General features: G+C 37.2%; 1 protein-coding gene across 3 annotated transcripts in view; it reads left to right on the forward strand.

Moving 5' to 3' along the window:
- The window catches only part of KAT6A (lysine acetyltransferase 6A), a 130,853-nt gene that overhangs the window by 83,028 nt on the left and 29,033 nt on the right, over positions 1-18,792 (forward strand). For all 3 annotated transcript variants that reach the window (XM_030884658.2, XM_045286656.1, XM_045286657.1), the window contains one exon: positions 12,791-12,906. In XM_030884658.2, coding sequence (XP_030740518.1) covers positions 12,791-12,906 — 116 coding nt within the window. The remainder of the gene's footprint in view (positions 1-12,790; positions 12,907-18,792) is intronic.

Below are 18,792 nucleotides of genomic sequence, written 5' to 3' on the forward strand. Positions count from 1 at the left end.
TGCTTCTCCCGTTTGGTGTACATGGCAATATTTAAGTGTGCCAAATGGTGAAGATGTCAAAGTGAAGGATGAAAGTCCTTCCTTTAAGAGATACCTGTAAATTAATAATCAAGTCAATGTGAACAGTACAAAAAGCCATAAGGTGTTTTTGGGGTAAGACAGGAGCAAACATCTACCGCAGCCTCTGAAGGCCAGAGAAGGCGTCATTGGAGGGAAATAGGATGTGAGCCTGTTTTAAGGTGACCAGATTTTAACATTGGTAAAGCAGGACACCGTTGACTGGAAGGGCGGGGCGGTGTGTGTGTGTGTGTGTGTGTGTGTGTGTGTGTGTGTGTGTTCTTGATTAAAAATTTGGTCTATATGGAGCAACAAAATTTTTCATAGAACGCAAAAATAGTATTGTAATTTTTTTTTAATTTCAACATAAGTACAATTTACAAATATAATACATTAAAAATTATGTATAGTATTATTTTATTCTTCGGCATATTTCTCATTTGAGTGAATTTTAGTAGATTGCTGTTGTTTAAAAGGTCATGAAAATTTTCACAAGAAATTGTTAAATTATATTTCACACATAAAATGGCTTTCAAAGTCTCAACACTCAGTTGTGAATTTTCTGATGTCCACACTTTATTTACCGTAGGAAAAAACGTGTTCACTCGCAGCATTAGTTCCTGGTAAGGACAGCGCATATTCCACAATTTTTAGTGCATTATTGTATGGAACATGGTTTGTTTCAAAATGATTTAATATTTCTAACCATTTGTTCTCTATTGTGATTTTTGCTCATGCCCAAGATTTAACCTTTTCCTTACCAATATATATTTTTTAATAATGATACCTCATTAAAAAGATAATTTTTGGAAATAATACTATATGGGAAATTTTGAGTAATATGATCGAATGATTTTTGCGCATCATTCCAGTACTGTCTGCTAAATTCAAAAAATTTTATGTATTTATGAAATAAATAAATTACCTAAATTATCTGAATAGCTGATTTGTTGGCATCACTTGTTTAACTAGTACTAGCACGCAGTACGATGTGTATCGTCTGAGAGATAGCTACAAAATGTTTTCGTCGTTGCCGATGCCAAAAAATGCCATTGTTCATTAAGTCCAAACAATGGTGGTCGAATTCTAACAACTGATAAACAGTACGAACTTTGATAAGCAGTGCTCGATAATCAGTTCTCAGCAATTATTTGTTATTATTAAAGTTTAACATTATAAAATTAACAAAAATAATATAAAACTCATATCCTGGCGAAATAGCCACATGGCAGCTGAAAACCGTATACAGTATTCCCTTCCCGTTCTCCCGCCCCGTTCCCTAGCTTGTCGTGCATTCTTTCCAAAAATCGGGACTTTTTTTTAAAATGCTGCGGGACGCGGGACAAATTGTTCAAAATCGGGATTGTCCCACCAAAAGCGGGATGTCTGGTCACCTTAGCCTGTTTTCAAAGATCTGTAGCAGTTTATCAGGATGATAAACCAAAATAATCTAAAGGAAATACAAGTGCCATGTCTTGAAGGTGGGGAGACATGCTGAATTGTGAGAATTAAAGTGGTTTAGGATAAAGAACATAGTGTATGAAGAATGGCAGGCGGTGATTTGGAAGAGCTGGCAGGGGACTATGTCAGAAAAGCTGTTGTAGAGTGTACCATCCCTTGTCTTGTAAGTAAGAATTTACAAGACTGAGGTGAGGGTTCTTACACCTTCTAAAAGAATAGCATGTCTTTGAATTAAGAGACCCAATGGTAAATAGACTATGTCTTGAAAGTTAAAACCAGTGTAAACATCGAGCAAGCACTTACTTTACTAAGTATTGGCTTTGAATCAGGTGGTTCAGGGATCAAGTCTTAGTCTCGCATTTAGTAACTACTACTTTGGGCTAGTTGCTTACCTCTCAGGACTTGTTTTCTTTCCTACCAGTAAGTAAAACAAAATTATATGTACAATAGTAAAAACCTACATGGAGCTTAAAAGAGAGGGTAGTTAGTTCTTCCTGATCGTAGCATACATGTACTCCCCCCCCCCAACTACTAAAAAAATAAGTTGTCAGTATAATGCTAATAACTCCTTTACCTCTAAATATTTGTATTTCTTTAAAAAAAAAAAAAGACTTACCTGGAGGCCCAAAGATAGTCCAAAAGTCTTTATATGAGTGGTCCAGTTCATACATATGCATGTTTATTCCAAACTAAGCCTGTGTAAACATGTTTCTGCAATCAGTGGATGGCTACCAACAAGTGCTCTCAGTAATGCGTTTAGTCTCAGTAGGGTGCCTGCAAAAAGAGGTCTAATCAAAATAATGGCTTCTGAGGGGATCTGCTGGACCAGTTTAATTCAAAGTAGAGAGGTCAGCTTAGAAGGTTGTGGTGACCTCTTTTGAGATTCCCAAGGCATAATCTCAATAGGTTTTTTGGAAGGATATAGTGCGATCACAAGGGTTTATTATGAAGAAACATTACAAAAATAGAAAACTGCATCCGTGAGAAAAAGGTCAGGAAAGTGGTACCGAGAAATTTTTTAAAATCCTAACAGTGCACCTACTCATTTTTCAAGGGTAGCAAGGGTTATCTTAGGAGAATTTCATTGGGAAGCCTTCCCCATCTGCCCTACAGCCCTGATTTTACTCCTTCCAACTTCTTTTTGTACCCTCGACTCAAAAAACATTTAAGATAAACAGAGTTTGAGTCCTTCAAGGATGCCCAATGGCTTTTTAAATGTTCCATGGTGTCAACCTGAGAACACAGAAATCTAAGAGAAATGGAAACACTCCCTTCAGAAGTGCATAGACCTAGATGGACGATATACTGAGAAACAGTAGCTTCCCATTTTTATATTTTTGTCTGTTAAAGGTTTCTATGAGTAGGCAGCAATACTTTTGACTTATCTTTGTCCTATTTAAAAGTAGGACATGGGTGAAATTCACTATGTAAACTTTTTATTGTGACTTGGCTGAAATTTCACCGCAAACTTGGTTTCGACAACTTAGTGATTTCAATCTCCACTTCTAAGCTTTATCCCAGGACAGGTTTTTCCTTTTCAGTACTGGCGTTCGATTGTTCTGACGAGTGCAGCCCTTTCTGGTGTTACAGCCCTGTTACAACCTAGAAGACCCAATGAGCAGTTCTGTGTCATATGGGGTTGCTGTGAGTAAGTACGTTCTTGACACAACCACAAAGTTCTAGTACCATGTCTGGCATTCAGCTGAGAGTTGAACCACAGGCATGCATTGCTTTCCAAGCTCTGCTTGCTTTGTCGAAAAAAGCATTTCCCACTCCTTGAATATGAATTTTTCTAGAGTAATTAAATGCCTTCCTTGAGTGCAAGAACCTTTCTTTTTTTGTCACTGCTGCATACTGAGTACTTGGAACACAGTAAATGTTCAGTAAATGTTTGTTTAATGAATGGAAGTTCGAATGCAATGGAAGTTGGAAGAGGAGTGAAGAGAAAGCTGACTAGAGTGTGTTAAAAGTAATGCTGAGTCATGCTAAGTGTATGTTGACACTAATCTGGAGAATGGTGCATTTTCTCCAGCATTTTAGTAAATCTTTGACCGTCTGTGTATGTATCTGGTACTCCGGAAGTGAGAAAGAGTGGAAATCTAATTTACACTTATTTTCATTGACAGTGTACTAACATTCTGATGACTGTGAGAGAGACATCTCTCTCATCATCATCATTATTTAGTACTCATTGTGCCTGGTCTGGTACTAGAGCTTTGCTGTTGCGACTGCTTTTACATGCCATTGAGTCAGTTCTTCTTATAACAGGCTCACGATACACAGCAGGACTGCGCCCGTAAGGTTTTCTGGGCTGCAATTGTTAAGGAAGCAGATTGCCTGATCTTTCTTCTTTGGAGCCTCTGGGGGCGTTCCAACTGACAACCTTTTGGTTAGCAGTCAAGTGCTTAACCACCAGGGCTCCCATTAGTGTTTGCAGAGTAAACAAAAAGATAGTGATTCTAACTTTATAGTGTTTTCAGTCTCCTAAATGCAACAGATAATATTTATATGAATGTAATTATAGGCTGATAAGTAGTATGAAGAAAATAAGAATGCTGTGAGAAATTAAAACATAATCCTGATCTAGATTGCTGGAGGTTGGGGTTGGTGGGTGTGTGAGACAGTAAGGCTCTTCTGGGGAATTACTAATTTACAGAGACTTAAAGATAACTAGAAAGTCAGTAAAGGTACACAATAGAAAGAAGGATGTTCTAGACACAGAAGGGTTGTCTGTGTGAACTTCTTGTGAAACAGAAAGCATTGGGAGCCTTAATTATACAGCTGTTAAGCTACTAATTGAAAGTCTGGCAGTTCGAACCTTCCAAGGTGCTCTCAGGAAAGAACTGGAGATCTGCCATGTTCATACAGATTACAGCCCAGAAAATCCAATGGGGTCACTGTGTGTCAAGATCAACCCCACAGCACCTACTTAGTCATTGTGTTAATCTTGAGATACTAGGATTTTAAGGTAGCCCCTGACTTCTGTAGTTTCTTTATCTTGGATTGATACCTTTATAATATTGATAAAATTTAGGAATGAGTTAGCTGGCTGTTTAGGTGTCTTAAGGCATGTACCTATTAGATATCATATATTTTAGACTTTATATTTACTTATTTTACTTGTGAATTGGTTGAAGGTTTACAGAACAAACCCATTTTCCACTCACATTTTGTTGTATGTCATTGATTGTAATCCCCACATCATGGTATCATTTATCCTAACCCACTTTCTTCCTGTATTTCCTGTTCCTCTTTCTCCTCCTTCCCTAATCTTTCATACCTCCTGAACTTTATCCTTGGGCAAATACTACCCTTTTGATCTCAAATGGTTGATTGTTCTTCAGAGTGTTATCTCCTTTTACTGTTCTCATTCCCCTAATACACCTAATGTTTGGCTGAAGGTTGAGCCACCGGAAAGTTCAGTTGTAGACCCTGATAGGTGACTAGTAAGGGTCATACCTAGTCTCAAGGGTTCCAGCAGTTTCTACCCAATCAGTAAGTCTTGTTTTCTTTTTTATGATGTTAAGTTTTTCCACATTTTTTTCCTCCACTCTACCCAGCACCACCTTATGTGATACTTTTTAGAGTGGTTGGTAATGGTATTTGGGCACCATCTAGTTCTTCTGGTCTCAGGGTTGTGGGAGCAGAAGTTCAAGTGGTCCTTTAATCTACCGGGACTAATGGTTTCCATACGCCTTAGACTTTGTTCTTTCTTCTTTCCTCTTGGCAACAAATAGTTGTACCTTAACTGGCTGCTCACAAAGCTGCTGCTATTTATTTGGGTTTGTTGATTTCATGATTTAGTGCTGTAAAAACAAAACAAACCAGTTGTCATCCAATCAGTTCCAACTCAGAACAGTTGTTTAGAACAGCTCTTTATTGGGGTAGACAGCCTCATCTTTTTCTGCAGAGTGGCTGGTGGATTTGAACTTCCAACTTTGCAGTTAACAGTTATCACTTCCCCAAGGCTAAGTGGGTTGTTGTTGTTGTTAAGTGACATAGAATCAATTACTACTCAATAGTGACCTTATGTACAACAGAATGAAACACTGCCTAGTCCTGCACCCTCATCACAATTGTCATGTTCAGGCCCATCTTTGCAGCCACTTTGTCAATTCATTGTGTCCAGGGTCTTCCTCTTTTGTTCTTTTTACTTTTCCAAGCATGCTGTCCTCCAGGGACTGGTCTCTCCTGGCAACATGTCCAAAGCATGTGAGTAGTAAAAGTCTTGCTGTCCTTGCTTCTATGGAGCATTCTGTCTATACTTCTTCTGAGATAGATTTGTTCGTTCATTTGGCAGTCTATGGTACTCTTCCTTGGTCTTCCTCAACTTTCCCCGGCATAGGAGGCAATTGAAAATCCCATGGCTTGGGTCAGGCATACCTTAGTCTTCAAAGTAACATCCTTGCTTTTCAACACTCTAAAGAGGTCATCGTGCAGTGCAGCATTTGCTCTCTTGTGACTGCTGTTTCCATGAATACAGATTGTGGATCCAAGGAAGATGAAATCTTTGACAACTTCAGCCTTTTCTCTGCATATCATTATCCTATTAGTAACTTTTAAATAATTTTGAGAATAGTGCCATTATAATAGCAGCATTTGGTTGTAGAAGGATGGAGTTGCTCTTTAAGGACTTCGAGAACACAAAGGAACGGTTTGGGAGGAAGAAGATCAGGAGTTGCTTTTGGCCATAATACATTTGAGTTGTTTATGAAGCATTCAAAAAGAGTTATCAAGTAAACAATGATTATATATCTTGGGTTCAAAAGTCACACCTGGGATAAGAATTTACATGTAGGACTTGTTAGTGAGTAGGTGCTATTTAAAGGATTTAGAAGCCAAATGGAAATATTTCAAGAATGAAGGAGGAATCAACTGCCAAAAGGTCCAGTAAGAGGACTGAAAAGCAACCATAAGATAAAGTGGCATGGTGATCTTTTCACACAACTCTTTATTGTGAACTGGGTGAAGGTTTATAGAACAGATCACTTTTCCTTGCACTAATTCACACACACTGTGTTTCGTCTCATTGACCACAATCCCCACAGTGAAACAACACTTATCTCACTTCCTCCCTGTGTTTTCTATTTCTATTCTTCATCTCTTCTAACCTTACTGAAGTTGGTTCTTGGGTAAATGGTCCCCTTTTGATCTCAAATTGTTGATTATTCTAACGTGTGTACACCTCACTATTATTATTATTATTATTATTATTATTATTATTCATTCCTTTATAGACCTGTATTGTTTGGCTGAAAATTTAACATGGTGATCTTGACAAACATTTCCAGGATATGTTAGTTGGGTTGAACGTATTACTGGAATGAATTAAAGACAATGAGAAAATACAATTTTTGTAGTAGTAATAAACGATAACTCTTTTGAAATGTTTTTGTAGTGAAGGAGAGCAAAAACAAAGATAGCGGGATATCCCCACATTGCTTTGTTCTGCTTCATCACAATTATTGCTGTGTGTAAGTCTCCTGTTGTACCCACTGCGACAGGCCATCTGGTTGAAGGCCTCTATTTCATTGACTGTCTGTCAAATATGATGTCCTTCTCTGGGGAATGATCTCTCCTGATAGTATGCCCATTGTATGTGAAATGAAGTGTCATCATACTTCTAAGGAGCATTCTGGCTCTACTACCTCCAAGACAGATTTGTTTGTTGTTCTGACAATGCTATAATATTTTCAGTACCCTTTGGCAACACCATAATTCAAACGTATCAATGTATCTGTCTTCTTTGTTCCTTATCCAGCTTTCACATTAGAGGCAATTGAAAACACCATGGCTTGAGTCCTCAAAGAGATATTTTTGCTCTTTATTTCTTTCAATAATCTAGGGTAAAAAAAAGCTCTTAATTAGAGGAGGATGAAAATTGCTGGAAGGATGTCTTTGAGTAGGCAAGAGAATGTGATCTGATGTAAAAGTGGAGAGGCGTTCGTTTTATAGGAGCACAACTTCCATCTTAACAAGGGAAGAAGAGCAGTAGTAAGGCACTCAGTTGCTAACCAGAAGCTCAGCAGTCTGAAGCCACCAGTAGCTCTCGGGGAGAATGATGTGATGGTCTTTTCCTGAAAATTGTAGTCTTAGAAACTTAAGGGGCAGTTTTACCCTGTCCTGTAGGGTTGCTGTGAATTGGAATCAACTTGATGGCCTTGTGTTGTTACTGATTTTGATTAAGAAGTGGCAATAGATATAGTCACAGAAGGTACATATACAGATGTGGCCATGGAGAAACAAAGAAGTTTAAGTATATATATACACCAAAAAGATTTCAAACAATAAAGACATTGAGTTGCGTAATTTGGGCATGAAGAGGGTGAAAAGTTGGTAGGATCACAGGATTTCATGGCAGGAAAGCTAAGTGGGTTGATGACAATCCCAGATTTTACCAGTATTTAATGGTAAAGGCACTAAACATGATTGAGTTGCACTGAGTTTAACCAGAAAAGCCACCTGTCCATTGAGTTGATTCCCACCATGATGACCGCATGTGTGTCAGAATAGCACTGTGCTTGATAGGGTTTCAGAGACCGATATTTCACTAGTGGATCTCCAGACTTTTCTTCCAAGGAGCCTGTGAGGAGATTCAAACCATTAACCTTTTAGTTAACAGCTGAACACCTTAAGTATTTGCACCATTTATGGACTCTTATCTGAGGGTAGAGATACAAAACTCAGAAGGTTTCTAGAAACAAGAAGTCTGTATACCAAGGCTTTTGTGGCTTAGCTGTATGTCACTCTTTATGTAGGCTTACAACTCTGCCCGCCCACACACAATTCTGAAATGCAAAGAGCCCTACATTTTAAAAAAAATTTTACATTGTTTTGTAGCCAGACCTCTCCTTAGCCTGAACTCAGATGTTGACTGCTGATGTGAAACTTGATAATCTTTACTTGTCCCTGTTAATGTAGATACTCTTATTCTTTGCTCTAAAAATATTAATATGCCTGATTCTGCAATCGTGCCTTCATACTATGTGGGCTGTTGATTTGAAGTGAATATCAAATCAACATCTGTACTCAGTTACTTTTTTACAATCAGTAAATGTAGAATTCTAAAATATGTTCAATGTGTGGATGCCTAGATTAATCTGCAAAATAAATTTCCATTTAAAAACAAACCAACAAAACCTGTAGCCTAAACAAATTAAGAGCCGAGGGCTACCTGTATTTTTCATCGCACCTCTCCCCACTTTGTTCTTTTCTTTCTTTCCCTTTCACAATTGCTATTTTTACCCTGAGTTTCTGTTTCTTTATGAATCTTTTGTTTTTCATCTGTAAAATTAATATATTTTTTTACTTTTAAGGATGATTTGGGAATTAATTGAGATAACAATGAAAAGACTCAGCAATAAGTATTCCACCAATGCAGATTCTCTATATTCCCAAAGTTCATGCATTTTCTACTTTGGAGCATGCATGCTCATTACATACCTCTTTCATCAGGTAACTTTGAATCCCTAGTGAACTGAAGTCCTTTTTACTACTATGTTTCTGTGGAGAATGTTCAAATACCTTAAATATAGCTCATCTCTCTTCTCACATTCTCAGTCTGATGGCCGTGGGGTGGTGTGGGGGGATTGGATGATAGAGAACAACCCTTCACTACTACCTCCAAATGTTCTCCAAACCCCCACCCCACCCCAGTGGAGAATGGCGAGGGAAGCCCAGAGAGGACAAAAAGATGGGAGGACAAGGGGAGGGAGAAGGCCTGTTCTTCAGCCTTGGTTATTGTCCTGTTTATACCAGATCTGATAGTGGGATACTGAGGGGAATGGTCTCTATATATTGGGGGTTGGAATTTGGTAAGCCAAATTTAATGGAGGCTGAATTCTTGTAGAAGAGTAATAATTTCTTTTTTCTTCAAACTGCTAGTAATAAAGAGAATTATTTAAAATTAAAGGAGCCCAAAAAAGAAAAGTAAAAATAAATAAATAAAATAGAGGAGCCCTGGTATGGCGGTAATAGGTTGTGTAAGCATTGGGCTGCTATCCCAAGATCACCAGTTCAACCCCACCAGCTGCTCCTTAGGAGAAAGATGAGGTTTTCTGCTTCCATAAAGATCCCCAGCCCCTGAACCCACAGGGACTGTTCTACTCTGTCCTGGAAGGCAGGCCTCTGAGTCAGAATTGGCTTGATGGTAGTAAGTGGTTTTGTTTTTTGCCTTAGATCTAGAAATAGTCATATTTAATTTTTTCTTTTGGTTTAGCCCAATTACTAGTACTTTTAGTGCTCCCCTCTCTTAGATTAAAAGATCAATTCTGGTCTGTAATAGGCCATCATTTAAAAAATTTTGCATATTACAATGAAGAGTACAAAAGCGGCATAACTTGAGTTAAAAAATTAAAAAGAATATTTTTCATTCTTGCTTACATAAAGTACCTACAGCTTTGAGAAATTGCATGTTAGAGAGTATTTCGGCTGAAATTTAAAAATACAATGATCCAATAAAAGTGACTTTGAAAAAAAAAAGTGACTTTGCTGTACAAAGGTAACAGTTTGTTTTTGGCAAGGACTGGGTTAACGGGGAGCTTAGATGCAGCTGTTGGCTTCCTCATTGTGTGGAGTCTTGTTGCTTCTAAACCTTAGTAAACGGAAATGCACTGGCCCTTGAGGCTTGCAGAAGGGAGTTGGAGGTGGTGGAGGACCAGCAGCTGTGCTCATGTGCCAGAGCCTTTCACAGTGGTAAAGGGTGAGGGTAGGTGCAGGCAGTGGGGAAGTCTGCTGTGAGTCTAGTTTTTTTTAACCGACTCTCCGGGTTGCGGGGATGTGCAAACAGTTATACTGGAACTGGATATCCACTTTCACTTCGGGCATCCGCCTAGAAGAACGAAGGGCAGCTGATGGGAAAGCCCCCAAACACCAGGCAGTGCTACAGCAGGTGCTTGTTCTCAGCTCTCATGCTTCCTATCGAACCCTTGCCTCGGGAAGTTAGATTTGATTTATGATATTTGGTTATTCTGGTACTTTCTTAGAGGCTGTTATTATTTTGAGCTATAAAGATGGGTGAACAGATACTACTTTGTGGATTAGATACTAGATTCTATGGTTTATTTTAAAGAACAGCCTTTCTCTGAAGTTCTGTTTTGATTTTGAATCATGGTAAAATCTTACTGCATTTTAACCCAGTCTGTATATCACTTTATGGTTTTTGCATTAGAGGAGCCTCCATACTCCTTGATATAATACGACATAATTTATCCGGCTGTTAAAGAGAGGTTTTGTCTTTTGTTTTGAGGTGTCTAAGCAAGCGCTTGAGGTTTCACCTGGCTATGTTCCAGTATTAAAGCTGAGGTAAATCCCTTGGCCTTTCATAAAAGAGAACAGTGAGAAAGACCGGGGAGAGTACTCGAATGAGTTGAGCTGAAAAGACCTCTCTCTTCTTAAAGATGAATATATGTACAACAATGAACAAAAATATCTCATCTTTTAAAATTTTGTTGTAAGGTGTGTGTCTCTGTAGGCTCCAACAAATACCTTTGTATAATTTGTCATCTCTTAAGCAAAAAATAGATAATTTTGCGTGTTCTTTTGATGAAGAGATACTAGTGTTTTTATTTAGCTAGGCTAAATTTTCAAGCTCTGTTTTTCTGAAGGCAGTATTTGTAGAGCATCCATGATACTCACACACATGAAGGTAAGTTATAAAGTATTTCTGCAAAATTATAGAAACCTTAATTAAGCAAAAATATAATGTGAAGCTATTGTTTCTCAGCATCTCCTCTATCTAGGTCTGTACACTTTGGTGTTCTCTCTCTAACCCTTCCCCAAAGAGTGACACCTTGTCAAATGGCAGTTTTGACATCCACGGGAACTCAGTTCGTGTTCTTTTTCCATGTTCTCTGAATTGGGCAGCAAAAAAGAAGCCTGACGGGGCAAGATCATGGCTGTAGGTAGGGTGGATGGAGTAAGGTTTCCTAATGAATTCTCCTAGGACAGCCCTTGCTACCCTCAAAGAATGAGCAAGGGAATTGTTATGATGGGAAAAATTCCTGGGTGCCATTTTCCTGACCCTTTTCTCAACGGTGCAGTCTCCCATTTTCTTGAAACTTCTTTATAATGATCCCTGTGATCATATGGTGCCTTTCAAGAAAAACCTCCCAAATTATTTCTTTGGAGTCCCCCCAGTCGCTCTTACCTACTGAGCTGACGTCCTTGCTTTGAGTTTAACTGGCCCAGCAGATCTCCTCAGAAGCCACTGCTTGGATTGCACCTTTCTTTTTTAAAGACCCCTTCAGATGACTAAGACAAGTGTGTGATTGAGAGGGTACTGGTGTGCAGCCCTCCTCTGATCCCAGAGACATGTTTAAACACATTTTGTTTAGAATAAGTCATGCATGTATGAACTAGAACCCTAGTAGCAATGCCTTTGGGTTTATCCCTACATATATAACTTGTGTGTTTTTATACACATTTATTAATGAATCTGTTGCTATATTGGGCACAGAGTAAATCAAACTGCCCTTGAGCTGAAATGTTAACTTAATCATTCTAGTTTTTTTTTTTTAGCAGTGACATGTTTAAATTAGTGGTGCGGAGGTCAAACTAATTATAAAGATTTTAAAAGCTATATTTTTTCTTGAAAAAAATATAGTTCTAATTATTCAGAAATGGAAGGGTCTTCAAGATAGTTTTAACTATAAATAAAAAGTAGTTTTAAAAAAGCTGAAATGTATGTAACAAAGTGTTCTGTGAGCCAAATCTTTGCAGAACTGTTCATGAAGAGAATTTTATGGGCAAAATTTTATGAAAGCTCCTCACTCATTTTTTCATATTCTGTTTACATTGTTCTTAAATGTGTACATTCTGAAACCAGATAAACATTCTTCCTTCTATATGCCTTTATGTTCTATAGTTTTCTTTTGACTATAGTCCATTGAATGGTAGATGAGTAATCTGAACAGTTGTACAGCAGCACCCCTATGGTAAACTATTTTTGGTCCTGTATCTTCAAATACCAGTAATTTTTCTTCAATATCTAAGTTGGTAAGAAAGTAAGTCTTGTCGAAGAAATTACTTGCAGTGGTATTTATTCAGTATGATACAGTTCTAAGAGATCCACTAGCATTTGTGGTCTCCATTTGGGTATTCAAAGGAAGGTACAACTGATTTAAAAACTTGCTAGTCCCGTCCCCGCCCAGCCCCTTTAAAATATTTTTTTCTTTCTTTGGTTCTTTTATAGAATCTTGAGAAGACAACATTTAGAATCAGATTTTTAAAATATTGAACGTTAACATTTCTAATATGTTTCTTGATTGCACAGAAAGTTGGAGTGACTGGCCCCCCTGATCCACAAGTCCGCTGTCCCTCTGTCATTGAGTTTGGGAAGTATGAAATTCACACCTGGTACTCCTCCCCATATCCTCAAGAATACTCAAGGTATGTTCTGAGAGACCTTTTACCTTCTGTTTTTAAGTACATAGAACACTAGAAGTAGGACCTTCAAAATCTTTTCGTCTAGATAATCTTACTACATTTGAGTAAATGGTGAACTTTTAAAAGTTCATAATGGCAGCATGCTTTGGGTAGCCACTTAATCCAAGTTGAATTTAAATGTTCTTTTTTGTAACCTGTCCAAAATCTGTTCTTTAAAATTAGAAACCTGACACATGATCAAAATGAAAAGGCAATGCCTTTCCTTCAGGAGAATTTTACCTTTACTCATTATACTAAGAATTTTTTAAAATCTTATATTTAATTATAAATAAAATGTAAAGTTTCACCTGAGTGGCATATGAATTTTTAAAAAATTTAACTAACTTAGTGAACTGATTTGTTTTCCCAGGAATAATTGGACAAATGGCCCCAAATGTATATTATGTATCAATATCTTTGGTTTGTATATATTCCAGTTTATCTTTCATTTTCTAAAGATCAAGCACTCATTTCTTGAGAAGAGTGTGCTTACTGGTGCCAGATAGTTTATGAGCCAGCTCTGCCACTTACAAACCACTCACCAGTCGTTGTATCCCAGTTTTCTCATCTGTAAAATGGGAAGCCATCATAATAGTACGTAACTTCAAAGGGTTATTATGAACATTGAATGACTTAAAAACAGGTACATCTCTTAGAAAATGGTTAGTCCCCAATAATATCTACTACCATTATCACTCGTTTTTTTAAGAGAAATAACAAGAAGTTTATATTTGGTTCAAAAAACAATAAAACATTGGTTTATCGTTTGAAGGCCATCTTTAATCTGTAAAATACTTATACCTCAATTTCTCATTTAAAAAAATGTTTCCATAATAAAAAAGTCAGTCTGCTTTCTGAGTGGTGCACTGTTCAAAGTACTTTTGTCATACGTTTTACCGGTTAGCATTGCCTGTCCAAAATAGTAACAAAAATAATGATAGCATTTTAATATATGTTATCTCCAAGAAGCTAGCCGACCAGTTAACTCCCAGCTTCTTGGAGATAATGTATATCAAAAACGTGTTATATTCTGTAAAGGACTAAATAAATGTGATCATTATTTTTGCTACTGTTTTGGACAGGTAATGCGAATAGGTAAAATGTTCTTTACAGCATGCCTAAATCTATGTTATTTCCAAGAAGCTGGGAATTAATTGGTCTAGTAGTTAAAAAAGAGGGAGATCTTGCTGGCAAAGTGGATTATGTGTTAGGGCTCTAACTGCAAAGCCAGCAGTTTGAAACCAAATATTTGCTGTAGCCTAAAATACTATGGTAGATCTTTAAGGTACCACTCTATTTATTTCAAGAAATATAAGCAGTTAACTTGAGTATGTTGAGAGAAGGTTAAATTATATACATATAAAAAGAAGGCAGGATATTTCTCAAGTACCTCTTCCCCAAACCCTGAACCCATTGTTATCAAGCCAATATCTGCTCAGAAAAGAAAATATTCAAAAGACTTCATCAGTTCTGGAAAGCCTAGATCCCATAGAATTGAGTAGAAACGCCTCGAGAAATTAATTTCTTCATCAAGTTTAAGATACGATCTTCTTTTCTTCTTCTCTTCTTTTTTTTAAGCAAGCTCTCTGCAACCTATCCAAACCACAAGACCTCTCAATTTAAAAAAGAAAGTTTGTTCAATGTGTGTATTGTTTGGTTCTGTTGTAGTTTAGATAGATCGAAACCACAGGCACCTTGTCCTTTCTATTCAAGATTAAAAACAGGAAATTAATTAAGTCAAAATTGGAACTAGAGAACCACTGTCCACACAGACTTTTCAGAGTATGGGAAGAATGGACCTCTGAGGCTGTTGTCTTTCATGATAGTAAAATAGTTCATTGGAAAGTTTACTTTTTGTTCCTTGTCACTAGAATCTGATTTATTTGAGGGAATTGTTGCGTTGTAAAAGAATAAACATTTCCAATAACAAAAATTATAATAAAAAGCAGAAAGATAGTGGAAACTCTTAAATTCATCAGCTTCCTTAACCAGAATTTTAGACATTTCCTATACATTTCTTTGTTATCATGGAGTTTCTTGAACTTTCTCAAAAGTCCTATATAAACTTTAAAAGACGTTTTTCTGTGTCCATAATCCTTTTTGTTATATTTTTGTTTACTGCTATATTTACATGGGAACTTTAAGAAGCAGGTGGAAATTTTTCATTATTTTATTCCATTTATGCATGAACTTTTTGAAGTCCCTTCATATTTAATGAAGGGATATAGGCTATTTTATTTTAGTTCTAAGTTCCTTTGATTTCACTCTTGAAATGTTTGCTAAAATCTTACATTTTTCCAAATAATAAATTCTTAATGCTGTCAACACCTATTAATTATTTTGTTCTAAATTATAGTTTAAGTATTCCAAGTCCCAAAGCATATGAGGATAGGACAATTGAAACAATAAGAAAGAAAGAAAAAAGATCACAAGGGGGAAAAAATCTTTGGGGAAAAACAAGGTTTATGCTAGAGGGAGTTTCTCTTAATATCCAAATATTTATGTGTATGTTGTGCATTAAGTGATGGTGCATGCCCATCTTTAAAAAAACAGAACAGCCAGGAAGCAACAGTACAACCTCATTGGAGTAGTCTGCCTAAATCTCAGACCTTGAGGAGTATATAAGCTAGAGTTTTAACTGTACACATCTGTACGAGGGCCATGTGATGCTGACACAAGTCAGACAGGTTCATAGACGTGCTTAGTTTTATAATGACCTCTGCTGTGAAATTATATTGGATTCTGAGAGGCAAATTGCCATGTGATTGGGTAGCTGAAGTTTCCTTTGCCTTTTGACCCTGTTCCTGACTTGATTTGATGCACAGATTATGTATATAATCTACAGTTAACTGAAGAAGAAACTGAATAGAATCATTACAATCTTAAGCTTTTAAATGATATGGTTAAATGGATAAAAAGAGAATAAAAAGTACCATAATCATAAATAATAGCAGTACAGTTAACCATTTATTGGGTTTGACACCAGGCTGAACATCTCTGGAATAGTTCTGTGAGATGAATATTACCAACTTTATTTCACAGATTAGGGCCCACAAAGGGTGAACTAAGGGTTTCAAAACCATACAGCATATAAGTGGCAAAAACTGAGATTTAAAGCTACCTTTTTTCTTATCACAAAGACCACTTTGCCTTGACCACTGTGCATGTGCTACTCCATATAGCATGTGTGTCCTAAGACACTTGGTTTGTACCGTAATCTTTGATTTTTGTATACTCTTTAATTGTCCTGTTATATTTTTACAAGTTCACCAATTATAAAGGCCATACACACTGCTACCATCTTGAGTCAGCTTAGAAAACCAAAAACCATAAGAACAAAATTTCTAAAAAGAGTTTTGTTGCATTATCCGAAAGGCAAGGGAAGCAGTGCTTCCAAAGCAAAGTGGCTGAGACCACTTGGACTTTACAAACTGGGTATCAGCATGGTGACAGGCTTTAGAATACTTCACCTGTGGATGCTGTATCCCATGATGCCACTGATCAGAACAACAGTACATCGGCTTGAGAGCTAGGGCTTGTGTGCCGGCAGGAAGATGACAAAAAGCAGGACCAGACCACAATTACGTCTCATTTCTTCTGGACTTAGTCTTTCTCTAGGACTTATTTTTTCAATGGAAGAAGTAGAGCTACTTGTACTACTGCTAGAAGAAGCATTTCATTTTCCCACTGGCTTTACCAGATAATTCTCCTCAGACTTGCATCCTCCTCCCAGTCGGGTTGGTTGTAGTAAAGGAAGGGGGATGTCATGAAGGCTTCCAACGAGAATTGGATGAGAGTCAAGTAGATCATACTGTTTGCTTTTATTTTCATATAAGTTTTGCTAAAGTTGTTTCCTTTCCCCCCTCAACTGTCAATAAAATGTCATAGATCTTGCTGTTTTAGGGGAAGTAGTGTAAAACTATAATTTACCAGAGAAGAACCTGGTAGTAATTTTCCCAGAGATTTTATTTCTTTTGTACTTTTCTTGAGCATTTGGCTTCCTGCTGGGGCTTAAGCAAAAATAAAGCAAGATGAGGCTTTCTCATATAACTCTTAGGAAATGAATTTGTACTTCATTTCTGTGTCTCCATGAAACCTAAATATGAAATTGGACTAATTTAAAGCCGGCATTTATTTTTACAAAAATGTGGAACGGTAATGTCTGTTGCTGTTTTGTTTGTTTCTATTTTATTTTCAGAGAGCATAGTTAAGTTTAGGTTTTCAGATTCACATGGGAAGAAGTGCTTAGTTGTAATACTTAGCCCTCAAAGTGAAACTGCCCTCAAGTCCTCTTATTTCTTTGTCTTCAAGTTGTGACAAGTTCACATTTCTTATCAGAATTTAGCACTTCTAAAGAAAGATAAAAAAAATAAAAATAAAAAAAATAAAAAATAAAAAAAATAAAAATAAAAAAAATAAAGATAATTAGCATAATTGAAAGAGTAATGCTATATTATAGTTGCATGGGTTGGTTTTCATCCTCCTAATCTTCCTTTTGAGAAAAAAATCATTAAAAATACAAGATATTCAGAACACTGTTCATTATGGGTCCCCTTTAAGACTCAGTTCACACATCTAGTGCCACTTTAGATGATGACATTCATGGTTGGATTGATTTCATTTTAAGACTTGTCATTCTTGGCTCTTGCATTTTTGACTTTATAACACCAATCACTGTTTCACTTTATACTTTATTTTGGAATTGCTTTTATATTAGTAATATAATTTTCACTTGTGCATACAGGATTTTATTTCATAAGTTCACCATTGGAGAGACATTAATAGGAAAATGTTTTGGGTTTTTTAAACATCATTTTGTTGGGGCTCATACAACTCATCACAATCCATCCATACATACATATATTGTCAAGCACATTAGTACATTTGTTGCCGTCATCATTCTTAAAACATTTGCTTGCTACTAGAGCCCTTGGTATCAGCTCCTCAATTTTCCCCTCCCTCACGAACCCTTGATAATTTATATATTATTATTTTGTCATGTCTTGCACTGTTCGATGTCTCCCTTCACCCACTTTTCTGTTGTCTGTCCCCCAGGGAGGGGGTTATATGTAGATCCTTGTATTCGGTTCCCCCTCTCTACCCCACCTTCCCTCCACCCTCCCGGTATCACCACTCTCAACACTGGTCCTGAGGGGTTCATCTGTCCTGGATTTCCTGTGTTTGCAGTTACTATCCATATCCTCTGGTCTAGGCGGATTTGTAAGGTAGAATTGGGATCATGATAGTTGGGGGGAAGAAGCATCATTGCTACACTGCACCCTGACTGGCTTGTCACCTCCCCACAACCCTTCTGTAAGGGGATATCCAGTTACCTACAGATGGTCTTGGGTCCCCAATCTGTACTCACCCTCATTGACAATGATATGATTTTTTGTTCTTTGATGTCTGATACCTGATCCCTCCGACACTGCATGATCACACAGGCTGCTGTGCTTCTTCCATGTGGGCTTTGTTGCTTCTGAGCTAGATGGTCGCTTGTTTACCTTCCAGCCTTTAAGACCCCAGACACTATATCTGTTGATAGCCGGGCATCATCAGCTTTCTTCACCACATTTGCTTATGCACCCACTTTGTCTTCAGCGATCATGTCGGGATGATGAGCGTCATAGATTGCTAGTTTAATGGAACAAAGTCTTCTTGCATTGAGGGGGCACTTGAGTGGAGGCCCAATGTCCATCTGCTACCTTAATACTAAACCTATAAATATGGGCACATAGATCTATTTCCCCATCATCACATATAAATATATTTACATATGTACATGCCTGTATTAGACCTCTATAAATGCCCTTTGCCTCCTAGTTCTTCCCTCTATTTCCTTTTACTTTC

This window comes from Echinops telfairi, unplaced genomic scaffold (assembly GCF_000313985.2).
Source record: "Echinops telfairi isolate 266 unplaced genomic scaffold, ASM31398v2 ScPeMD7_9;HRSCAF=40, whole genome shotgun sequence".
NCBI classification, from domain to species: Eukaryota; Metazoa; Chordata; class Mammalia; order Afrosoricida; family Tenrecidae; genus Echinops; species Echinops telfairi.